Here is a 26,852-nt window from a genome sequence, read left to right as displayed (position 1 = left end):
ATCGTTAAAACTGAATACCACCTTGCATAATTTTTCAAATTCAGTATTAAGAACTAGGTGACCATGCTTCTTCAGTATATGGCAGACAGGATGGACATCACAAATCACAATGCACTGAATATGCCAAGATGTCTGTGCAGTTCAGGGATTCCATTACCAGGGGACTTTGAGAGTGGCAATGTCAGCATTCCTGCTTACAACAACACACTCAAAGAGTTTTGAAGATCAGTTTTCTTCCCTAGTTGCTCCTGAAATATATGACTTACACATGGTAAAAAAAATGGGAATTATCAGCTAATTCCAGTCAAGCAGAAGCCATGCTTCTAACTTGGCATGGGAACATTGAATTGCACAGGACAATTGGACAACCAGGACAAAATACTACTAACTCAAGTGCATATGCACTTGAATAGCTTTCTCTAAGACAGATATACATATCTAGAGAGATACAGTCCAACAAATGATACTGCTTAATGCATTTTACTATTTTCAAAAGAATGCCATAATGCAGGAAAACTTCAGCACCAGACAAAGTTTCGCAATGTTATAATCCCTTGAAAACAATGAGTTACTATAGAGAAAGCAATTAATTTTTAACCTCCTGTATTCCACACTGGGGACTTAAATCCTAGACAAAAACTTCATATTTCAACTCAGCCATTATGTTCAAACTATATTTCACACACATATAGAAAGAACTAAATGAAATTAGTATTTTGGGCTATTTTCATCATTTTCATAACAAAACAGCAAACTATGACCACCCACCGACAATAATATGAAGAGCTGATGTTACTGGATCAGAAATGCCAACAGTTGAATAGCATATGCAATCTGTTGATCCTGAAAAACAAAAAACTAGAGATCAGTTTGTATATTTGCAAAACAAGTATTATGAGCATGGTCCTCCAAAATAAAAGCATTACGTTCCTTTGGTTTGCCCCTTTCTATTTTACAGAACAAAGATACAAATATTATTATTTAAGCTGTAACATTTTCTCCCCAATGAGTAAAAGTTATCTCTCTCCATACAAATAACAAACATTTTCACAATATAAGCAATAAATATATAGCAGTTAGTGAAGGGAAGTAAGTTATTTTATATGGAATATTTCAGGATTATATTATAGCTTTTATATCAATTAAGGCAGGCATACACTGATTCTCCTTTGCTTATGATTTCTTGCTCATTGAGATCTCATGAAAAGAAGAGAGGTTGACTGGTCTCCTGTTTTTTGTGGTACTGATCTAAATTCCAGGATGTCAACATCCTCTCCTCCTTCAGTCTTAAACCAGAAACTTCTGCCCAGTTCTATTATTTGAAAATTAGTAAATACTTGCTTTCAGGAATTAGTTTCTAGATAGGGGAGCAAAATGGATAGAGATGTACCTTTACAGTCTTGATGCAAAATACCTACAAGAAGAAAGGGGGGAAGCTTTAGGTTTCACCTATGTGCTGTTTAGAAATGGACAATTCTCCCTGAGCCCTATAAAAAACAAGAGCCTAACATAGGGATCTGGTTTCTACTCTGGAGCAGGGACTTGTAAGTCAGGTCCAGACATACAGAAGCATATTTGTTGTAGCATGTAACTCCAAATTTGTCTTAAATTTTCTCCCATCACTTTCATGAAATTGAATTCCATCAAAGTCAAGGCCAGATATCTGCAAAGAAAAACTAACTAATGTTATCAGATTTGCTACCAATACACTAGCTGAAGAGCAGCTCAGATACAGAGTACTTAATTTTTGAGGCCTGATCAAATTAAAACAGAAACTAAAACTGGAGGAATGAGCAATCACTATTTAAAAGCCACTTTTGGTTCTTTTTCACTTCAAAAACAGGGCACATGCAGTCAATAGGAGCAAAGACAATCCTTTTCCCTCCAATTCACTTCTCAGAACATGGATAACACTTCCCCTGCCTATGAATGGCACAACAGAAGCTTCTACTACGTAAACACTATGCAGAAATCTGCCACAGTGAACAAGAAGCAGCTCCATGAGCCAATTAAAGAGAATTTATATATAACAAAACTGCAAAACAAAAGAAACAGTGTGACTAAATAAATCTCTTGCTACAAGGCTGAGGTTCAAGATGGTGCAAGTGTACTATTACAGGCACATGCCATTGCACAGGAAACAGGACTCCAATTTCACTCAATACCGTAATAGACAAGGTACACAGATGATGATCTCATATCACATTTAGAGTTTTATAGCAAAAAATATTAAGCAGCATTTGGAAGCTGAAGCTATACTTTACTGCCAAGTTTTTCAGTTTCATTCTGCCTCCTAACTCGTGAATTTCAATTAGGCAAAAATAAAATTCTCACTACTTTTGAAAAGAAAAACAAACAAAAAAAATTAGCCAGTGAGAGATCTGACCAGAACTTTTACTGTTAAATGTACAAGCCTAACACTTCATCCAACCTTTCTCATTTCTTTCAGATCTGTGTGCATTCTGCTCCTAGAATTACCTTAATCACATTTGTCTTGATGTAAACAGAGCTTTCAAGTAGTATTACACTACAGGTGGGAGGAAAAGAGGGTAATTCATGAAAGCTACATTTTGACACCAGAGGCTTATCTCCCTGTGATTTTCTGTAGTCATTAAAAAGTGATTCATCTGTTTGGCAATTACATAGAATTTATTTTCATTTTTATTCATTAAGTAGTAAGGAAAGGCTAAAATTAAAACTGAAGTCTTAAATTAATTCTGAGAATCTAAAATGGGAGACTGGGGAAGACATCAACACTTTTTACCAAGTGTCAAATCATCCCTCTGCCTCAGACATGACAGAGGACTATCAACTACAAACAGTAAATGTTTTTTTTCTCTCTCAGAGTTCATAGTATGGAGCAACAAAACCAGTGACACACTTACATGGAGGTAAGTATGGCATTCCTTATATACCTGCCAAGAGAACATAACATCACATCTAGCATGAACCTAATGGACTAGTTTAAAGGTCACAAAAATGTTCATGATGACTAAGGATTTGAATCTCTTTGAATACTTTTTATCCAAACAAGAATTCTAGACCATTAAGTGGGTCTTCAACAGATGTGGAATCTATAGCTGCTGAAACAGCACTCAGAAGAGATGCACACACAAACCCCATCAAAATCTGGCTTATTTCATCAGTATATGTCTAATATGAAAAACAAGATTAGAATGCAAATACAGCTTGAATAATATTCCTTGATTAATAGTTTAGGATTGCCAGAGTACACAGTTTGGGCAAGAAGTTTTCACAGAGTGTGACTCAACTAGTGTTAGGCAGTGGCTGTTTTATGCTCTGGTTAAATCAACAGAAAAACTCTGACATGCTCTGCCAGCTTTTCTTTGGGGATTTTTAATGGCAACAGCCTGAATGAAGGAAAATAAAACAGGTTTTTATGGGCTGCACAGAACTACATGCAAATGTGAAGAAAGTAGTTGGACTGCTTGCTAACTGGGCCTTAATTCACTTAAAAAAGCATCTTCGGTATAGAAACTAATTTTTGCATTGCTGTGCTAGTAGAGAAGAAAATCAGCATGCAAAGGAATGATTAAGTGTCAGGTTAAGACACTTATACATAGCTATATGTGTGCATGTAACACAGCAGACAATAAATATGTCAAAGCTTCCATCCTGGTCAAGGACATCTTGTCAGGAATAGCTGATGGCAGCTTAAGCTTGATTCACACAGAGGCCTCCCAGGGAGGGCCTTAGGAAGCAAGACATCTGCATATGACCGGCAGATGCAACAGCAGATCAACAGGCTCTACTGACCATATTGATCAGAAGCCCCCTGGCTGTAACATGAGTTTAGATGTCTATCTCACTTGCAGACACCAAATGCAAACATGAAAATTTGAGTCTCAAGTTCAAACTGACACTCACCCTAAGGAGATTAACTCCATTACCTAAAATGCCACCATCTACCAGTGTTCAAGTGCTGCAGATTACTCTGCTTGGCTTCCAACTGCTACTCTAGTACAATAACTGTCTTGCATAGGGCTAGCACATTTCAATGATGGTGGCTCCTTGCCACCATATGTAGATAGCAGAACATCTGAATTGTCCGAGCTAAAGAAAGCTCTCATGCCAGATATTTTGGTGTTAGGAGCTTATTGAAAACATGAAGCCTGACCAAACCTGACAGAGTTTAAGCAGCATTTGGATGATACTCTCAGGCTCATGGCATGACTCTTGGGGATGGTCCTGTGCAGGGCCAGGAGCTGGACTCGATGATCCTTGTGGATCCCTTCCAACTCAGCACATTCTGTGATTCTGTGAAGTATGCAGGGGGCACATTAACTTGGTTTTGTTAAAGTATAATTATTTGGAATCTTTACCAGACTTTATACATTTTCCTTGAAATCTGTTTATTATTAGAAGGTATCTTACAGCCATATGGTTGTTATACAGGCAATTTCTTCTACGTTCTTTCCCTCCCCAAATACGAAAAATGAAATTTTTTATATAAATACATTTAGTGATTTAAAAATTATCAAAGAAGTCCTTCCTTCTAATTAATCAAGATATATACTTAAATTAGTAAAGAGCACGTACTCCCCATAAAATGTTTTTGCTAAAGCAATATTAAGGAAAGCAAAGTGATGGACCGCACAACACAGAATGTAGTACAGCTAAATCACAAGATTTCCCCTTTACATGTGAATATTGCTGGATATTTGTGAGTAGACAAGTCATGCAGACGTGCTCAGACACCAAGTCACAAGCTTTAAATTGGTCATAGAACCACCAAAGTGTTAAGCAAAACCAAATGATTTCCTCGTTGTATGGGAGGGTTCATGCCACTGATTCTGTGGACTAACAAAAAAAAAATCAAAGTGCTAGAATTAATCATCTGAAATATGATTAGACTACTAACTCACAACTAGGTTTTCTTAAACCAAAACACACATATGATGTAGGCGATAAATATTTATTTTTATGCTTTTATTGATGGAAAATGAAACAAATTACAAACAACTGGAAGTACTGAACTAAGCAGGTGAAAGAAGCAAGTCAGCTAGATGCTGATCCTATGGAAAATAGTGAATTTAATAGAGAAACAGAAATACTTCAAAGCTCATGAGCATTGCTCCATGAGTTACTCTTGACAAGGGCAGGTGTTCCCACAGCATACACAGAATCCTCAGACAAATCAGTATGAGAACAAGATTCTGTACTGAAAACAGAAGAACAGCAACTTCAGTGGGGTTCCCACATGTGTGCAGTATTTTTGTGAAGACACAGATAAAATGTCAAGTGAGTCACACTAATGACAGAGTAACCGCACATTCTCGCATCAAACAGCATTTAGTATTTTGAAAAAATCTACAAAGTGACTTTTCTGGGAAGTGAGTTTTAAATGACAAGGACTTGGCACATTGAAAAATAAGGGGAGAAGCTACTGTTACGGGGACAGATGAATGGCCTGGGCTTACACTTATATTCCTACTCAAAGTTTTATACGCCTTACTTTCTGCATCCAGAGACTGAGAAATCAAGTTTAACATCTGCAGAACAACAGACTGGCTTAAAAAGAAGGAGTTCAGAAGGATTTTGGTCTGGGATTTCTTGATAGATAATCACTTCAGCCTAAGTTCAGTAACACAGTATAATGAAAATGGATTAATCCAATAATGGCAAATTTAAGAGATGAAATTAATATCACAAGAATAAGTAATCTTGACTTAGTTGTCTCCACAGCAGGCCCACTACATTAAATGCAGTATTTAGCTCTAAGACTGCCATTTCAAGATGTATAATGGATTTAAAATGCTGAAGGAGGAGCATAAAACATTACACTTCAGATTTCAAAGATACACTGACCTATGAAATGAGATGCTAACTAAACAGCAAAAATCATTAAATATTACAAATGTAACTGAGAAGGCTGTGGCCATATCACTTGGAGTAATTTAAAAAAAGAAAAAGATAGCTTTTATTGCTATGCTATAGCACATTTTTCAAGAGAATTTTACACTCTACATGACAGGAATATGAGTCCAGTCATGCTTCATTATTTGACTTGAATCTGTTTTTTAAGTTTGTGAATGATCCTCCACCATTTTTCTACACTCCCTTCACACAGGAAGCCTGGGCCATCTTTAGCATTCTTAACTTCTACAGTTACACATCAACATGCAGGTTATAATCATACTGCATGATTCAATCCTAGACATTACAGAGTTGACCACAAAAAAAAAATGAGAGTGATCTGGCCACAATAGGAGCCTAAAATCACTGTAGTTATTAACTCATGTCTTCACTTTATTAAATCTTCTCTACTGCTTGGAAGAATTTTTCCCCTATCCCCAGGGTAGGTTGCAGATTTGAGTTTTGGAATAAATGCATTATAATATTATTTTGTATTATTTTGGAATAAATACTATTATGTCATAGCACAGAATAAAGTGGGATTTTTTTTTCTACCTGCTGAGATCATTAGAGTATTTAATCTAGTAAGTTCTTTTTAACTAAGGAGTCCTCTGACAGCAGTTGACAGCTTTGTCCTCCTATTCTGTGCCAAGTTTAATAAGAACAACGAATTACTTTGGCTTACTCCAGAGGGTACAGTTGCAATACCAAAACATTTGGACGAAACCCAGTGTTACATGGTGTAACAGAAATGATTCTCTGTTTTTAAATTCTACGGAGACACACTACTACTTTGAATGCAGTGAGACTCCATGGCTGAACATGCTTTTAAGGCTAGGAAGACATAACTAGCTTTTAAGGCTGGGAGGAAGAAATAACCAAACAGAGGTTTTCATGGGTGTGCTATAACCTCTAAGTACTCTTAACAGCAAATCCGTTTACAACAGCAATCAATCAATTTCCACTGGTAGATTTAAAGAATGGCTGCAACTGAGAGAAATTCAGAAGTTAAAACTGCCATTTGAGTAGAAGCCTTTTATTCATATCAATAAAAACACAAGCTATTTCATAAAAATGTTCCCTAAAGCATAAAAAAAATCACTGAGTAAACTATCTCCACGTATCAGAAGACACACAGAGCTTTAGATTTTAATCTCTAAACTATGGATAGTGTTTGTTTTCAATATCTATTAATGAGCTCTTAGGATTTTTAAATAAAGGTGGGTTATAAAGACCTAGAAAGAACATAATGGATTAAGTTTTTCTAGATGGATAATTTATATTTCGTTATTACTTTTGGCGTGCTGTATTTCAGGACTATCAGTTTAGTTTAAAAAAAAAAGTCTTTTTAAGAATTTCACTTATTTTTGGAACAGACTTCTTGCACTAGTGATGGAACTAAGGTATCTGTTGGGGTCAATACATGGCTAGAACTCCATTATATCAAGCAAAGATGAACCAAGAACAGCTTCACCAAGAGCTGAAAAAAAATCAGAACAAAAAACCAACTCTTGATGCTTTCATACTCAGTTTAAAGTCTCTGTAATGTCTAGATGTGTTAAGAAAGTGTTAAGATTTTTTAGTGATTTGACTACTTTTTTCAGTAAATAAGCACCTTCCCATAGATACAGTAATGGATCATTCTAAATATTGTACAACATACAAGCAGATCAAGATATATATTATCTTCTTCCAAAAAATGAATTAATAGAACTCTAAGACCAGCTTCCTTCTACACCACTATAAATAATTTTTGAGGGATTTGAATAATGACTTGGAGAAAATATTTGAATTATAGCACTGACTACAAGGCTGTACCTCATGTTAGTTCAAGGAATAGAACATACAGTATACCTTCAAAAAGCAAAAGCGTACAATGGAAAAACACAACAAACAAAACATTAAAATGTGTAAGAGAAGAAAGTGACTTGATACATGTTAACAAAATTAAAACATCAGCAAATCTCATACTTTTTGGGTGTAATTGGAAAAAAATGCATTAAGAAATTATTGAAAAAGCAAGGTTAGTCTTTCCTAAGGATAAAGAAAAGTTCTGTTTTTTCAATTGTATCTTTTTATGGTCACATTATCACCAGAAGGCAAAATGTTCTGAAAATAATCATGTAAGCAAAAAATCTTCAGTTCAAGAAATTTTCCCAAATAAGAAAAAGGAAGAAAAGAACACTTCAAATTCTTTCCTTGTGAGTTTTGTTACACAAACTGACTTTAATACAAAGCTTTAACAAATAAAATCAGGATATACTTAATTACAGTAATTCTGTTATACAGAACCCTTAATGTGCTAGCCAACAAGGAGAGTGCAAAACCATAAGGGGATATTCACATTGCAATTTTTAGATAACTAACATTTGTTGTACTGCAAGCAGAAAAGATAAAGCTTCTTCCAAGCAACAATTCAGATCATTTGGATTTGGACACATTCTTCTCAAAGATGTAAGGAGTGTAACATTAGTCACCTAAAGCCACACTTACTTCATTTGGTGTATTTTTACAACCTGTGCTAAATTTTCTCAGAAAACTTTATTTTAATTCTAATCAGAAGCTCACAATGTTTACTTCACATCCCAGTTCTTTATTTCAAAGCTCAAGCATCAGACAAGAAAAAGAGAACAACATATAAAAGACACTGAACTGTCCATCTGTCTCTTCTACAGAGACTTCAAAATTAAAGAGTTGTTGTTAAATTGATGCAACACTCAGTCCAGGAAGAGAGAGTCATCTTGTAGGTCCCCTTTTGAAGGAACCTTTGAGGACCAAATGGGCAGGGTGAAGTAACACCTGGGACACTAGATGTAAAACAGCAAAACTGATCCAAAGAGTACCTTCATTGTCAATAAAAATAACAGTATTAAAATCACTAAAGACCTCAATTTGAAGAATGAGTTCTCTCAAATGACAGTAGTCAGGATGGCCTGAAAAAGTGGCTGACGTGGAGAACTGTGAATGTACAGCACCTCTGAAAATGGGCAGAAACTGCAACTTGGTCTGGAAACAAAACTGTTCCCCAGCTGTAGTTGCCCTATACTTGCTGTGATAACAAATGGAGGAAAAGAGAGAGAAGAAATCTTAGCATTTGTTTGGAGTTTGACAGACCAGTGGGAGGTTCTTATACAATTCTAACTAAATTTGTAGAGCATTTTGAACTGGAAAAATATTTATCAGGTTTATCTGTTCAGTAAATTCCACTCATTAATGTGTTCAGAAGAGTACTACTGTTGACATTTTAGCTCACATTAACACACAGTAAGCCACAAAAAAAGAAGTAGTAAATTAATTCTAAAGTCACACATCAAGATTTTATTTCCTCTACAAAATACTCTGCCTAAATAAAATTGCATGTGATCAGTAATTATATCTGGATACAAACAGCTTTAGTTAGGTGCCTTTATGGAATATCATTGCTCAGATCTTACATTTAGGCCTAAATTCAAGAAGTTATGAGTAAGAAAAAATGTCAAGAATTAATGAATAAATTAAACTGAAAGTTAACCCTTTCTTACCAGCAGGAATTATGCCAATCCTTATATTGCACTGGACTAACGATGCTTTGGGATTATTTTGGTCTATGCCAGAGTCCTTCTGAATTCTTCCAATGAGACCATGCATCACTTCACTGAACATGCCGTCCCCACCAACACAAACAACACTGCCAGGAAACACAAATTAGAATGCACACTAACAGTCAATAAACAACACGGCAAGTGTTCTACTTTGGGCATGCACTGGGCACATCAAAAATAGTTGTTCTATTCTCCTCCTCCCTTTTTACAGAATATAGTAGCCCACAGTCAACTGGCAATTAACAAAAAGCAGAAAAAAAAATTCAAGCTACACAACTGCAAATGCACCTAGATGTATCTGTAACTTTAGGAAAAAATGTTGGAATGCAATCTACAAAAATCTTTATCCTCTACTGCTGTGTGCAGACAGACAAATATCAGTGGAAATTCACTATACAAATAAAACACTGAACAGGACTGTACATACAGCTTTCTAAGTACACAAAATGGAAATAGGGTACCCTTACTAAAAAGGGAAAAGTTAATATTTGCCACTTCTGGCAAAAGTATATTTTACACAATAGGGAGGTACATTATATAAAAGTCAAAAAGCATAAGTGCATGCCTGCATGCTCTTTTGAACATGCTGAGAGCCCATCAAACAGACAGAAGTCATGTATATCTACATAACCATTCATAATGAAACACAGTTCTGAATGTTACCAGATACAAAACTTTGTTTTGCAAATTTAATTCAGGTCAGAGCTGGTGCAGCAGCTACACAGATCCTCAATATGTTAAAGCTCAGCAGAGAGTCCACAGCCAAGCAAATACTAGGAAGTAAAAGACTATTTTACAGCACTATACATTTCATGAACAATAATCAAATGCAGACCCTGAACTCTAAAAGCATTGACATTCTTTAACTGAAAAACTAATTTAAATACACTTTAAAGGAACACATGAGAAACCTAAAGTTATATATGTGTGGTCCCTAGCATACAAGTTTAGGAATGTCTACTGTCACCTATAGCAATAATTTCCAACTCATAAACTAATACTCTTATATTATCAGTAACAGATATTGCAGAATGAGCGCTTATTTCATAGGACAAGTTAATTTATCTAATTTTTAAGTATACATGATTTAAATGTAGTTATTGTTGTATTTTCAGCTGCAGGAAAGCTTGAACAAAACAGTCATTTTTTCTCATGAGTGGGGAGGACAGTCTTAAAAACAAACGGTGTCCAACTCTAAGTCAAGACCTAGGAGACTGGGAGAGAAAGCATAAAAGGTTATTTGTTTTCCATTTTTATAATTTTTTTCTCTTCCAATAGCCTATTAGATAATTATATAATATCCATTATTCCTCAGCTTTAGCTTGTCTTATATTTCTCTGCAGACTCAAAAAAAGAGATTAAGTGGCCAAAAATTTCCAAGTCAGTACAAGGATAATGTTGTCTCAGGGTAATTTGCTTAAAGCCCCATCCAACCTGGCCTTGAACATTTCCAGGGATGGGGCTTCCACAACTTCTCTGGGCAACCTATACCAGTGCCTCACGACCCTCAAAAGTAAAGAATATTTTCCTTATACCTAATCTAAACTTGCCCTCCTTCAGCTTAAAACCATTACCCTTTGTCCTATCACTACATGCCCCTGTGAAATGTGCCTCTCCAGCCTTCTTGTAAGCCCCCTATAGGTACTGAAGGCACTCTAAGATCTCCCCAGAGCCTTCCCTTCTCCAGGCTGAAAAACTCCAGCTCTCTCAACCTGTCTTCATAGCAAAGGTGCTCCAGCCCTGTGATCACCTTCTAGAACAAATAGTATATCCAGGCTCAGAGGTGACAATTCTATGAATGTCTATACCTATCAAGGGTAAATATTGATAGATAAAGAACTTCACATATGCAATAACAGCATGACCAAATCCATTGCAAACATCAGATGACCAATGTACAAGTCACACATGTGCAAACTGCATGTGTGATGGCTCCTAGTAAAGAAAATCTGAAAGAGATACCTTTTTATTTTTTGGCTTTATTTTACTAATAGACTGGCATTTCACTTTTTGGAGAGATGATAACAGTAAAAGACATATGCTAGAGTACTTCAGGAGAAGCTAGTCCACAAGACAAATGAGTTTTAAAAGATGTATGGTCCCTTTTAATCTCAACCATTCTGTGAACTAATTCAAAAACTAGGAAAAAACCCCAGCCAGAAACAGTTCTAAAAAGACTTGTGCAACAGAATAAGAAATCACAGTGATTCATTTCACTTATTTTAAACATGGCTTTTACCTGCACAATATTACAGCATGCTCTGATTGTTCCTCACAATGATGTACAACAGTCTGCTATATAGTAACCAAATGAATATTTTAAGTAACTGTGCTTAGAGAGAAGCTGTTCTGTCACTGAGCTATTGGGTCAGTACACTCAACGTAAGAAATTCTTATAAGGTGAACTAGGAAGAACAAACAGGAAACATGTGCAAGAATTTTAAATAAGCTGCCTCAAGTAAAAACATCTGAAAACAAGTGGTTATCATTAAGAATCCTATGTCTAGTTGCAGAATTCAATGTATGGGTTTGCCTGACAGAGAATCTGGAGATTAAATGCAGAAATTCATCACTGAATGAAGGGGAAGCCACTTATGAGAACCAATCTAAGAGGACAGCTCAATGACAATTACATGTAGGAATACAAAGAATCTTTTCCTGTATGTAAGCAAAGTCAGCCAAACTTGAAGAAACACACACATTTATGTGGTTAAACCTTTTTTTAAATATTCCAGTTGACCACATGACCTGTTATTTGAAAAGTAGTTTTAGTACAAGATCTCCTTCCTAACATCACTGTTGACCACAGAGAAAGACTTGTACATGATGGACAAAAATCAGATAGGCTGCAGTTCCCAAGCCAACTGCCATTCAGGCCCAGTCTGGGAATAGAAGAATCATAAGATTCCAAAAAGATGCAGTTCTCTGGCCTATTAGTTTATCTTGGCATGTTAGAGATAGAAAACCAAAAAACCCCACCAAAGAAAAAAATTAAAAATTCTACAATACAAGACCTTGAATCTGTCAAAACCACTTCAGATACCACCACAATTGGTCACTGCCAATTGTTTTAAAAAACCAACTTGCTAGTAGTGGACAGGGGCTCATCTGCCTCCCTTTCTGCCTTGTACTGGAATTTCACCAACCAACAGCATACTTATCTCAAATCATAAGTCAAATGAAAAGGGAAAACCTTAACTAACTAGTTTTTTTATAGGATCAAGGTCTCCCCTCCCTGCACTTATGAAAAATTAAGAAAAATCCCAGTATAGACAAAACTGTTTATTTAAAGTCAACTCATTTTAAAGCAGGTGAAGTCTGGGAACATCATGCCCTTACTCGATATATACAATGTATATAGATCTGCTCCCGTAGGAAAACTACTCTGAAAAGACAGAATGTATTTTATTTTTGCAACTTACCAGTTTAAATGTACCTGTCAGCAGGCATAAGATACTATTTTAAAATACTGTAGTTATGAGAGTTTATCTGCATAGGTTCTGCATATATTTTCATGATTTTCCAGACGTGTAACTTATTTCATGTTATTAACTGGAAACTGAAATGACTAGCTTATTTATTAAAATATTCTGCTTTTACAGCAGATTTAATAATGGAATGAAAGATAACCATTCAGTCAGCTCTTCTTTTAAAACAGTAACTCCACAACAGAACAAATGCAAATAAAGCCAAATGATGTAGCCATCATTTAACAGCCACACAGAGCAAGAGGAACTACCTGAAATATTTCTAAACAGTCCATGTTCTTTTACACACAGGCTGAATGCCACTAGTGCAGTGTTCTGAACTCCTGTGTATGTCAAGATCACAAAACATTTCAGGGTAGTTTTTGAGCTATCACAGAATGCTCAACTAAGCAGAATTAATCTTACATTCATCTTTTGAACAAAAATCTCATACCAACATTGTTATATTATGGTTGAATATATTGTGTATTGAACAAGTTTACATAAAGAGTTTAGTTTTCTTTTGATACTCCTAAATAGGGATCTCCTACAGAAAGGAACATGCCCCAGGACTTTCAGTTGAGGTAATAAATGTATCAGCAATGAAGGTTACCATTTTAAATTAAAGAACAGGCAGATTACACAACGTATCAGCTTTAAAAGAATAAAAAAAAGGCAAATGAAGTTACTTACCCATCATATTTATAAATATTAACTTCAAATAAATTGTCCTTAGCATGGTTAGCGTGTTCAGTTACTGTGAATAAACACATTAAAAATTACTATTAAAAATACTACCATAAAATAATTTATAATATAAAATTATAAAAATTAATTCATTAATAACCATGATTCTATTACCAATGTGACCATAAAACAGCCTGTTCATAAAATGTGTTTTGAAAGATTTTGCCAAGGAAGGAATTGAAAGAGGCATGCACTGCAGTATATATGGAAAAAATATTTCATTAAAAATTGTGCAAATGAACATTTGGATTTACCCGCAAAACTGAAAAAGAGAAGAAAGGCAGTGTTTTATAAATTAAGAGCTCAAATAGCTCAGAAGTAACAGAAATTTTAGTTTAGTAAAAAGTTGATATAAGGTTGCAATTATTTGGCTACCTATGCTTTAATCAGGAAACATTCTCTACCACGTTGTTTCATTTCCTTAGTAAGAAAAGGTGAGTAACAGAAAGAACTTTAGCTACTCAAGGATGTTTTAAAGGGTTTGTATTGTGTTTATTAAGAAATTAAAACATTAATTACTCACTAACAACATCAGTGGATATAGAAGCCAGACTGAAGAGTGGAGCAACTTTCTGTTCATAAATCCTCTTCCCTTGTCTTTTTCCTCCATAGGGATTAATATACACAAGCAACTGCTTTGGTCTAGACTCTGCAGTAAGGAAAAATATTACAGTATACTGATTTTGTATACAAAACAAAAATTCAACAAGCCATACAAAACCAAACCTATTAATATTAAAGTGATCACAGCATAAAAGACTTAGAACTTTTTATTAACTCTTGTAATTCTTTTAACAAAGAGCTATAAAATCCAGCTTCATCTGTCCTCTTTATTATACTGAGGATACTGACAGTACTGAACAATTGTTAATAAGACAGCAGGAGGTAAAATTCAGAATAATTTCTTCTGAATGCATATCTTACATTCTTATGCATCATTCTTGCAGTACCTTCCCACCATATTAGTAAAACTAATTAATTAGTATCCCAACACACAAGGCTAGAAGGATAGAAATAGGAAAGGCACTTGTAAGTGAAGCAAACGTAGAAATACTTTTACATTACTATCTCCCAGCTTTAATAACATATTTAAAATGCATTTCCTTTCTGTGATCAAGTCACAATAAGAATACCTCACAAAATTACATGCTGCACAGCAAGTGCTTGCCCTACAGTGTAACCCCTTCCCCTTCCTGAAACACCTTTAATCTTACTACCTCAAGTTTTCCCATTTAGTTATGGATTTACATTGGTAATGGCAATGAAAACAATTACTATACTTCTGTATTAACAGATATACAAAATAGTAATGCTTGCTGCACCTAGAGAACCTTCCTTTTTTATGGAACAGAAAAAAACTTATAATATGCATACTTCCTCAGATGGCATTCTAAATTATTATTATTTTAAAAGGAAAGTTATATTAGAATTGTTAGATCAGCACACTTTTACAACAAGTCCACCCAAGCTAGACATTTTGAACAGTTTAAATCTGCCACACGCTCAAGGCACTATTCACCCTCTCTGAGAAGTTGTTCCCTTTTCTGAAATAGTTTTTTACCAATAAAACGAACAATTGCACTCAAATGGAGTTGACTGCTCAGGCCACATTTCTCACAGGTGTACTGAATGGGTGCACAAACTGCATTTTTTGAAAAAGACAGATACCTTGTGTAACGTATATAAAACAAAAACACTAAAAAGAATCTTCCCATTGCCTGTTCATAACAGTTTTTCTTAAATATTCATTTTTATTCTGTGAACCTTAAGTACTTGCTTGAGTCACATTGTAGGTGTACTTGCATCCAGTCCCTTCTCCAGCTCTGTATCTCAGATGGACCTCAGACCTATGCTGTAGGTAGCTCATCTCCAGTCCTGTCTCCAGCTCCAGCTGCTCCGCTCTGGCCTCCCTGAATGGACCCAATTACTTTATCTCACCTGGGCTGTACATCAGACCTGGTTTTATGCCCATCCCTGTTCTTCCCACCCTGTTCAGATACAGTGGGACTGCACCCTGGTTAGCATGGGCACCACCTGTGCTACGGCCATCCTTGACGTCCTTTCTGTCATGGAGTTACTCTGCTCCTGCCACCCACTGACATCTATCAAGGTATCTCTTTCAGGAATAACTCCTGCAAAACTACTTTTAACCTACAAGAAGTAGATGTCCAAGAGTCTCAGAAATGATTAATGGGAACTCTTACCACATAAGGCACATTTTGTTGATGAGAGAGTCTGGAAAGGTGAAGCACACACAAAAAGCCACCCATAAATCTTATAATTGCTACAATCCTTGTCCTCAAATCCCTGCAGTTTACATCTGCCCTTTACTTTCTCCAAGCCTCTGCTAAGCTTGTAATGTGTCCCTATGTTGTGAAAATAATATATATCTAGGCAAAATTATATGACACCTATAGTCCTATTAAACACTCAGTACAACCTAGTGAATATGCAAAACAGAAAAGCAGTGATAAGGAGACACTTCAACTCTTGACTCCCTCGATTTTTGTGTTCAAAAAAGCAGATATATCAAAATTATACTGATTGATGTACAAGCCTGCAAAATGATAGTGCAAATGTTCACAGTTTATTCAAACTTACTCTGCATTTCAAGTAATTCTTTCAGTGCCTGTATCCACTGATTACATAAGTGCTCATCAACACACCAAAAAGTCACATCACTGCACCGCCAGCGGTGATTTCGGGCTTTCTTCACATGATACACTATTTAAATTTAAAAAAAAAAAAAAGGGAAAAAAAACAAACCAAAGAGGCATAATAAGACAGTTCCATGAAATGACAAATGCATTTCAGAAAGATAAGCAAAATATCAACCTTTGGAAAAAAGTGGCAATTAATCTCCAGTAAACATTTCGGCAAATGACGGAAGCATTCAGAGTGTGAACAGGACATTCATAAAAAGTCCGAATGAAAACATAAATGAAAACACTTGCTGAGGTCATTACCTTATAGCAGACACCCAAACATTGACTTCTTTTTAAAGCAAATACAAACCATTTTTCATAAACTTATTATAGCCATACTTGTACAAAAGTTCACTGAGCTTATATAATATTTTATCTGTCTTAAAGTCTGCCATATCTACATAATATAAAATGCCACAAGCTTAAGAAGATAAGCCAGACTGACATCAGCTCTCATGTAACCAAGAGGGTGAATTTAATTTCATAAAGCTGAAATTTGAGAAAAAAAGATTTAGTTTTCCTGTGCATTAAGAACTAGGCTGGTGAGACAAGTATACTTACCTTTTTATCTACAGTATCTCCAGTTACTCTTGCTGGAGGACTAAATGTGAGGAAAGTACTCTACAACATAAAATTTTGGCATGGGAGCCATCAAAGTTGCCCCATCTTTGCAGCACAGAAGTCACCACTCTTTTCCCAACACAAACAGACATTTACTTCAAGCACTTTGTTTTAAAAAATGCAGTCAATAATACAAAGAACCTTCTCATGCACACATTGTGATGGTTAGGGATAATTTAAAAAAGCCCAAACATTCAAGACTCATTTTTTCAGCCTCTCTTGATTTTCTAGTCAAGTAATAGAAAGCAAGTGTCCTGCTGCAGAGTCATTCAGCAGCAGAAACACAAGATATTAGTTTGAACTTCAATTAATAACTAAAACCAGTCCATGTTCTTAAAGGAAGTGGTTTATTTTCCAAAATAAGAACTTTTAAATGTAAACTGACAGATTCTGGGGGGTTCTTTTGTTTGTTTTTGTGGTGCTTTTGCTTGCATTTATTTTGGTCTTTTTTTTTTTTTTCCCTTGAGAGGGAGGGGTTGTTTCATTGGGTATTTTTAAACATAACATTTCTGTTAAAAAAAAATTAATCTGAGGATTCATTTTGAGTCTGCCTTAAAGTACCTTCAGCAAAGAAACTAGCACAAGCATTGTTATTTGCCTTACCTGTGAAAGCATGTAGCTTTGTCATCTTTTGCCATTTGCCAATGTTACGCTGTTTCTTGTTAAGTTCAGTTTCTTCTACAGAAATGATCTCAGAGATTGGTACGAAACAGTTTTCTGTGGGAACACAAGATCTTACACATTAACATCTTCAAACAGCACCCAAATGATTATTTCTAGACCTAATATGATATAGGCATATGATTAGAGCAGCTGCTCAATAAGCACAACCAAGAGCATAATTAGGAATTAGCTGAATATTTCAATTTTCTTTTGCCTTTAGTCAAAGAACATAATCTCTAACCACCTCTGAGGTACCCCTAATTTCTCAGAAAATTAGGTATTTTATGTGTAAAAATATTTCTGCATGAAGCCAAAATCTGGCAACACTGAATTCAGAGGAATTCAATCTCCCCTTCAATGAGGTCTTGTCCAGATATTTGACAGTGAATAGCACAAGCTATTTCAAAGAATGTACAACTAAATCTAGTGCAGAGACTACAGAGACTATTTGTTATTCACAAGTAAGTAGCTGGCTTATGAAAGAAGGGCATTCATATGAATTCTTAAGGTTCTAAATCCCACCAAGCTTTTAAACTTTCAGATCTACTAAGAAGAAAATTCTAGATGTTACGTTTATGTAGTGTTAAATATATTGCCCTGGTATCAACTTCAAAACTCTTGTTTTTCAGAATTGGAGGCCTCTTGCTCTTAGACTATGAAAGAGTTTCCTTCACCCTCACTCTGTTTTCTCTTATAGTTCCTGGACACCTTCTCAGACTTCTTAACTCCTATCAAATTGAGGGTTTTCCCTCATTTTCATTACTGATTTCAACACTGCTCTGCTTTCACCTCATCTCAAAAAAAGAATGGAACTGAAAATGCATGCTTTTTATTTCTGCACAAGCAAGTGCTCACTGTACATAAACACACATAAAAAAGACATATTATTATGATAATATGTAAGTAATCTCTTATATAACAATTATAATATACTTTTTTTTCATATATACATAGAGAACAATACTGAGATATAAAGAGATAATAAACACATAAAATACAGACACCCCGTTGTTAATGGGGTTTATCCTACACTTCATTTTCCTCTACTTTGCAGAAGTACAATGGTAGAAGCTAGGAATGTAAAATCAGCAAAGTTTTCCTGACCTCTTCACAGTGATGAGTACAATTCATTGCTACTAGTGCAACTTTATTATTTCTTCCCTGTCCTATTTAGTTGTTTTAGTCAATAGAGTCATTACCTATTGTCACATCTATTGACACACTGTGGACTATTCACACAAGGGTTTTTTCCCCGCCTTTACAGATGTTTCAGCATTTCACGTGATTTATGCTCATTTAGTGATTTTGTCTTCTCAGAGGTTTTTTGCATGACTCAAAGGAAATGTAGCCTTCAAACTTTACACTGAGGTCTTTTAGGAATTTGGCTGTATTTGAATGTTTCAGATACTTAAAAACAATTTTCAGCTTATAATAATTGCATTTCCCATACAAAAGGCATGATAGGGAAGTGCAGCAGTCACAGAATGCCTTTATAAAGATCCAGCAGAAGAGATGAACTCTGAGATGTATGATATGTATATCATACACATGCACATGTAAGACTATATCAAGTATCTACTATTGGATAGTAATAGTTATTTTGTCTTCCTAATAGATATAAGATCTGCTAAGGGATCTCAATACAATTATTCGCCTATACATTTATCCAAGGGAAAAGAAATACCAGAGACAGAACAATAAAGGAAAGGAAGCACATCCTTTATTCTTTGTTTTCCAAAACTGCTTTTACTTCTCATTTTACTACTGGCTGTGCCACTGATCCATATGTCAAAATATGAAAGAAAGCTTGTTGCATTTATTAAGATTGCATTTAAGTGGCAATCCATTTTGTTACTGCTCAAAGATAGGCTACAAAACTTATAAACCACATTTAGATCAAAATTTAAATGACAATGCTCTAATGAACATTTTGGGAAATAGTTATCTTAGTGGATATTTATTAGCATGTATGCTGGGAGTAGCAACTGAAGTCATTGTTTTATTAGACATTTTTTTATATAATAAAGCTGTCCAACTGCACAGATAGATAATGGATTTAAAAGTACTTCCAAATGTGTATCACTGAAAGCATTTCTAAGGAGTATGTATTTTAGCACATATTACATAGCTTATATTAAAATCCTAGACCTTAAAACCACTTCTAAGCTCTCCTAATTCTTCAGATGTGTTCTCCTTCTGACAATTGCAGGACTGGAAGTTTTGATTTTCCAGTAAATCTCTTCATAGATGTGGCAAAAGAAGCAAAGAGTAAATACTTCAGTTACATATGTACTTTTTTTTTTTTATCTAAATGCACCAGTTACATATCTGAAAAAACAGATTCCTGAAAAAAAGGGAAAAAACCCCACCAAACAAAAAGTGAAACACAGTGATCCCACCTTCCCTCTGTGTATCTTTGGGTTTGGTGAAGCCTGAGAAGTTTTTGTTCTATGAATACCAACTCTGCTGATTATACTCCTCAATACTACTTAGCACCAGAAAAGCATCAAGCAAGTCCACTGCCCTGAGAGCAATCTCCAATCTTAAGGCAGTCAAAACCACACGCTACTGATCACAGTAAAAGCTTTCTTAAACGACATGCATTATTCAGAACATTCCCTATAGCTTACAAAACCAAAACCAAATGCAGTGACACTTGTGTTTTAATAGAATTCAAGAATTTCTATCAGTCCAAATATGATTGTCACCATTTAACTTGCTGTTACATGCAACATTGTTTAATCACATAGCAAACCAACTACTTAGTTCCACCCTTCTCCCTTTTCCCCAGAAGGAAGAATGTGAAGGAATCAGAGACCTTCAATACAAGCAGCACAGTCCTGTCCTTATAAACACAGTGCCCTCATCTGCCATTAAGTCACCAAAACCCACCCTATGAAAATAAGTAGAACATCTATCTCACCCTCTTTTGAGAGTTCAACAAGGTTGACATATGTACTAATTATAGTCCTTTCCCACACTTACTTCTGTAGCATTTACTCTATTATCAAGTAGCGTGAGCCATTTATTTCACTGACGTAGCATAAAGGTGTTTACTCAAAGGCCTTCACCTTTCTGAGGTTCTCACAAAACATGGAAAATCTTATTGCCACATTAACAAAACAAATACACACAAAGGAAGGTGCTTACACCAGCACCACTAGATCAACATTTACGAAAAAAAGTTGAAACATGGGCTCAGACCATACCAAACAAAGAATTTTACTTGGCTTAATCCAATATACTGAATCAACGAGCATACAATAGTGTCTAGACAGTATTCCAGGCAAAATACTGTGATGTTTTCAACACACACATCTAGATTCAAGAGATTGTGTTTTGAGTTCAGAAACACTGAAAAACTTATCAATTTTTAGTCTCAAGAATCTTCACATATTTATGTTTTCATGCCTGACGTTGTTCAAGCATACTAGAGACAAGGAGTTGACCATCCAGCAAAGCAGGATGAAGGGACATGGCAAAAAAAAAATACAAAAAATCAAAACCAAAACCAACAAAATCAAACAAAAAGCCCCAAACAAAACACCCAATGAACAGGTGACAACCTTCTCAACACACTGGTTGTGCCAGTCATTACTCATTTTGGGTCACAGTGCTCTTAATCTTAACAGACATTCTTCCTAAGAGCAAAGTGAAAAATCAGCAATATACTGGGTTAGATGCACAGTACTTTTCCCTTACATCGAGCAAGCGGGAGAGGGGGAAAAAAACACAGAAAAACATCCAAGGTAGGCACACTAACAGTGGGCCTTCTTTGTGCAAAATGCATCTAGAAGTTGTGAAGTATGTTTTTCTGTGTTAAGAAAGGCTTTTTGGTGTGTCGTTGCTGTCTGCCACTCCCACAGAATGCTTCCCGAGTTTATAAGCAAACTCACTCAGAACCTCAGTCAAGACTTGATCATTCATCACTGCCAACTACGCGTCCTACAGGCCAAATTCCTCCCTCAGAAATGTGTTAGCTCAAAGCAACACAGACGTGAACAAGCACAAAACCATTGCTGATCACAGCATTTGGTTTATTCTTAAAATTCATCTGAGGCCCATGGATGCAGGAGTATTCAGAATTAATTTAAACTATCAGTATGTTCTTGTGACTTAAACAAGTAAAAAGCTAGGATGTAGATTTAAAGAAAAAGTATTTTTTCAGTCACTCTGAAAACTAATTTGCTGTTAAGATGACCACATGAAGGGTTAAGTGTTAAGGTTTAAGCTTTGCCTTCACCTAAAAGCAAGGAAACAGGAATGATTTCTATCAAAAGGTACACTGCATTATACCAATCATGCAGTACAGAAAGCTGTGTTTAATAAACACCAGAATAACAGAAGGTGGGATATTGAGCAGAATTACAGACAATTCACATCCTAAGGGAGGAGGAAGAAAAAAGGCATCACGAGTAAATGATTTAATTCAAAACTGTGGAAGAGTCATGGAAACATCCAAAGACCATGATTTCATTATATACAGCCATGGATAAGGAAATTGGCTTCTTTTATTTTAAAATAAATCTTCAAGTACTTTGTAAACAGAAAACCAGTTTCTACTACGATCACATTGCTACTTCACATCACATGAATCTGAATCAAAGCACAGCAATTTGAACTTGGGTCAATTTGCATATTTACATCATACTATTGAATGTCTTCCCATTGTCTTTCTTTTATTTCCAAATTAAATCTTTTCAACTCAACTATGTTGAGTGAAAAAGTGATAAAGCAGGCAATAAGATGCCCTTATTCACCTTAAGGGGAGAAAGAAAAAAAACCACACCAAAGAGGTGTATGCTAAAAACCAGGTATTGTTTAAAATAGTGTGCATCTATATTTGAATAATGTATCTTCCAGATAACACATTCCAAAGAAACAATGGCTGCTAGAGCAATTATTCCCCATATCCTACCTGCTCCATGTAGTTGCGGAATTGTTTATAGAAAAACATGGATCCCATTTCTATACATGCCCTTTGCCAACTGGGAATGACTGATGAAAAATGACCTTGACTAGGGATGTGACAACACACTACAGTGGCAGGCGCTGGACAGACCTTATTTCCAAGCAGGCCCACCCTCTGCTGTCTCGGTACCATGTTAACCAAACTGAGCATTCTTTAGAATCCACATCACAGTGGCATCAGTCTTGTGAACAACTAATACTGAGGCTTCCTCAGGCATTTGTTTTGTAAAAGACACATGGAGGAGAATTCTGAAGGGAGAAATGCAAAGGTTAAAAGACAGTGCACACAGTAAGTGAACGTGTACAGCTCAGGGTCTAGTTTGGTCATCCCCTTCATGTTTGTAATTCAGAAATAAAAAAAAATCCCAGAAAAATGACAGGAGAATCTCATTTTGCATTTGTAATGCCCTACTACCAGGCATGATAAAATCATAGCCAACGCTTCTACAATACCTGTAAGAATATATGGACAATATATAATCTGCTGTGAATTTGGTACAAAAAGTTTTATCATGTGTTACTTGAGAAAAACCTGATTGTGCCATCAACATGAGGAAATAATAGAATAAATTATCTGACCAGCTTTGCATACATTGTTTATGATTAACAACTAAATCTCACAGAGAAATGTTACAAGGTTGAAAAATAATGTTCTTCAGAACATTTGAAGATGAAGGCATGCCTAGGAATAAAGATGTGTAACTAAAAGTAACAGAGAAACACAATGAAAATTTTCAAGTAAAACTTTTCTGTCCAAGTTCAAACACGTCTAACCATCAAAGAACAGGAAATGGGAACCGCTTCCCACTGAAGACAGAACTTGAAGATAAACAAGGTCTAACAGTAGGAAATAAACTGTATTTAGGAATTTAGGTTTTAAAAATGTACCATAACTTGAACGAACATTTAATGTTTTTGCTACTGTTGGTATCTTCTCAATGATAGCATTAAAAATAATTCTCCTGAATTAATGGTTCTTTCTTCTGCCATTTGACAGAATGGGATTTAAATATATATATGTAAATATCATTATACAGAGATGACAAAACATAAGAATCTCCCCATATTCTGTTAAACTATATTTTCCTGGACAACAGGACAAAGTCTCTGTTGCTTCCTACCTGTTCTTGATTTGGAAGCAACAGGGAAAGGTAAATATTTCAACACTTCTACAATACATCTAACTATAGCCCTAGTTCCGTACCTGTCAAAGTCTGAAAACCTTGAAAAAATATATACCAAACAATATTTAATTATATAGCTAAACTCAAGACAATAATAAATGCTCAGAAAATAAGCAGTCTTGATTTTTTACAGTTTGAAGACAACTGCTTCACTGTAATAACTACCTATTAAATAAGAAATATAGCACTTTTATACTGCATAATTTAGTCTGTATTTAGACACAATGCACAATAGTCATGTAGTCAAATGGTAGAAAGATACCAATCTTGGTCAAGCAACTCCTCTGAAATTATATGCTTCTAACTAACCATCTTCCATATTATTAAGTTTATTTATATACTGTCATATATGCTGCTCATATTTCCAAAATAATTGAAGAGAACACAATGAATCATCCCAGGTCTTAAAAGAGCTTAGAGTCAACAGGGCAGCAATACAAGACTGTGATGGTATTAAAGCACAAGCACGGGCAAGACATGAATTAATCAGAGAGTTAAGAAGAGAAGGTACCTTATCTACATAAATTGTACCTGTGCCTCCAGAACACTTAGGCATTTCTTTTTCTTCTCCCATCATCTGTCTTCTGATTTGACATCAAGTTTTCCAAAATTTTGTAAACAGCTACGCTACAGGACAGCAGTGACACTCAGTAACCACACTTGCCTCCTGAGGAATCTCCAGCTGGGTACTGCTTCGGAAACTGTCTCAGAAAGAGTCTAGTTTACTATGTCCCACTCTCCTTCCACCATTCCCAGCATTCTGGCATCCATTGAGAACATGCTTTGGACAGGTTCGTACTTGGTTTGGCCTAAGTCATGAAAACTTACAACTTAAAAAGTTGTAAAAACTCACAGCTGTAAGCAGCTGTAAACTTCAGACTGCTAGTGAGAGAGCTGGTGTGATTCTGTGGGACTCTTGCTTTGTCTAAATGAAGGCATCATACAGCAGAATGTAGCTCCCCTTGAACTTGCTCTATCCTACAGATCAGTCAACTAGTAACTTTGCAAAGGCATTTTTAGAAGGACATTACACAATTCAACTGAATTATCTCCAAAGGAGGGGCTACTTAACCTACTGGAAGCAATTATCCCAAAAGTCTTTGGAACTTTGTATTTTAAATTTAAGAGCGAGATACCTTTCTTTAGACTAATTTTATTTCATTTTGAAAAGTACACAGCTTATTTTTCACACCAAGATATTTAACTCAGCAGAATTAAAGAATCAATTTGTCTTTAAAGCCTTACGTTCATTTAGCTGAACACCTGAAGAAAGGTCATGAATTTTCAAATACTTTTTTCATCAGTACTGCTGATAAAAACTAGATTATGTCAAACTATTCACACAATAGCAGATGAAGCATAACAAAGTCTATTTTTATATTATGAATAAGAAGGGTTATACTTAAAACATGACCAATTCTCAATTATGTAAACTGTAACACCAAATTCTTAAAATTCTTCTTGAGTCCTCCTTCTCCTTTATCCCTCACCTTCTTGAGAAAAGTCTCCAGCCAATAACATATTATGATAAAATCAGAAAAATATTTAACAAAGATACATGGTAAGAAGGGAAGAACTATTTAAGTTTGGAGACTTGCCTGGGACTGGAACCATCTATATTCAAATGTTTCTCAGATAAAACTTCTAGTTTGCCTTTCTATTATTAGTTTCTCTCTGTCTCAGTTCCTCCAACCTCTAAAATGAGGATGACAGAAGTTTTCAACTGTACTATAGCAGCTGCTATGAAAAAAAAAAATTACACATTTTCAGATGTTCACATGCCATGTTAATAAGGCTATATTAACAACGGGAATAATTACTCTATAAAAACCCCAAAGTCAAAGACCCTGAAAAAACACCATTTAAAGTATAGCAGAAAGTTTGATATGCAGACATTTTCAGAAGTTAAGCTGAATTTTTTGGGGGAATTTCCAGCAGTAACTTCTCACACTGGTAGTTTTGTACATCGGAATCATTCTAATTGCACACAAGGGAAACTATAAACAGCTTTGTTACCACGTTACAAACTATTAGCCTATACTAAAGCTTTTCAAACCAGTAAATTGCAAAAGTTAAACTTTCTTTGAAATTTTTTCATTGAGTCCTTTAGAAAGCGAAAAGTTGCAAAAAAAAGCTCACTTAAAAAAACCCCAACAATAGTATTTGCCTGAAACACTGTATGAAAGTGCTTTTTAACCATAAGTCATGTAAGTAAAAAAAAACCAAAACTGCTTTTAAGGTTCTGTAAATCTATAATGTCCTGCTACGACTAATTTAAATACACTACAAACTACACGCTTCGACCTACTCGCAGCGCCAAGTGGGGTTCAGCCGCACAAATCTGTGCTTCGCTCAGCGCGCCGCAGGGACAGGTGTCCCCCTGTGCCGTCCGAAACACAGATGCTCGGACGGGTTGCTCCGGGACACGCTCGCAGGGGCTGCGGCTCAGCGTGAGCAGCTTTCGGCTTTGTTTCGGAAGGCACAGCCCGATTCAGGGGCAGATTCGCTCAGCACGGGCGGCTGTCGCCGGGCACAGTCCCGGCCCCGTCTCCCCGCTCCGAGCGCCCGGCCCGGCCCCGCGTGGGATCGGGGCACTCTCCGCCTGTCACCGCCGAACTCTGAATCCCAGAGGCGCCGCAAAGTCGAGCGCAGGAAGCGCTCACGCCGGCAGAACGCTCCGGATGCTCAACGCGCCCCGCGCCGCGGGACCCGTGTCAGAGCTGCCCGCAGGCCGCCCCCGCCGGCACCCGCGCCCGCAGCCGCCGGGGACGCTGCGGACGCCCTTCCCCCCCGCCGAGGGCAGGCGGCCCCTCGGGGGCCCCGGCACGCCCCAGGCCGCGGCAGGTGCGCTCCCGGTGCGCTGCCGGTCCCTGCCAGCCCCACTCACCGCTGGCGCGGCGCGGCGGGCGGGGGTCGCGCCAGGCCAGCCGCCCCCGCTCCTCGTCTAAGGTGACCTCCCAGGAGCGCCGCCCCAGCCCCAGCGAGGACACCAGCCGGGGCCGGCGGCCGCCGGGGAGCCGCTCCATGGCCGCCGAG

At 36.5% G+C, this 26,852-nt stretch overlaps 1 protein-coding gene across 5 annotated transcripts in view; it reads right to left on the bottom strand.

Annotated features, from left to right (window-relative positions):
• CERK (ceramide kinase) overlaps positions 1 to 26,846 on the bottom strand; it is a 41,709-nt gene extending 14,863 nt beyond the window's left edge. The window contains exons 1-7 of one of the 5 annotated variants that reach the window (XM_027639756.1): positions 26,704 to 26,846; positions 17,602 to 17,715; positions 16,274 to 16,396; positions 14,196 to 14,321; positions 13,619 to 13,682; positions 9,399 to 9,544; positions 769 to 843 (exon numbers count right to left, since the gene is read on the bottom strand). In XM_027639756.1, the coding sequence (XP_027495557.1) occupies positions 769 to 843; positions 9,399 to 9,544; positions 13,619 to 13,682; positions 14,196 to 14,321; positions 16,274 to 16,396; positions 17,602 to 17,715; positions 26,704 to 26,842 (787 nt within the window). In that variant the 5' untranslated portion in view covers positions 26,843 to 26,846. Of the gene's footprint in view, positions 1 to 768; positions 844 to 9,398; positions 9,545 to 13,618; positions 13,683 to 14,195; positions 14,322 to 16,273; positions 16,397 to 17,601; positions 17,716 to 21,077; positions 21,173 to 22,579; positions 22,636 to 22,723; positions 22,866 to 25,414; positions 25,974 to 26,703 lie in introns of those variants that run through there. The other 4 variants (XM_027639758.1, XM_027639760.1, XM_027639759.1 and 1 more) reach the window with 4 other exon arrangements.
• Between the last annotated feature and the right edge of the window lie 6 nt (positions 26,847 to 26,852).

Source organism: Corapipo altera, unplaced genomic scaffold (genome assembly GCF_003945725.1).
Source record: "Corapipo altera isolate COAL_440 unplaced genomic scaffold, ASM394572v1 1b, whole genome shotgun sequence".
Classification (NCBI taxonomy): Eukaryota; Metazoa; Chordata; class Aves; order Passeriformes; family Pipridae; genus Corapipo; species Corapipo altera.
Note: the sequence above shows the minus strand (reverse complement) of the source record. Positions and strands in the feature narration are given on the sequence as shown.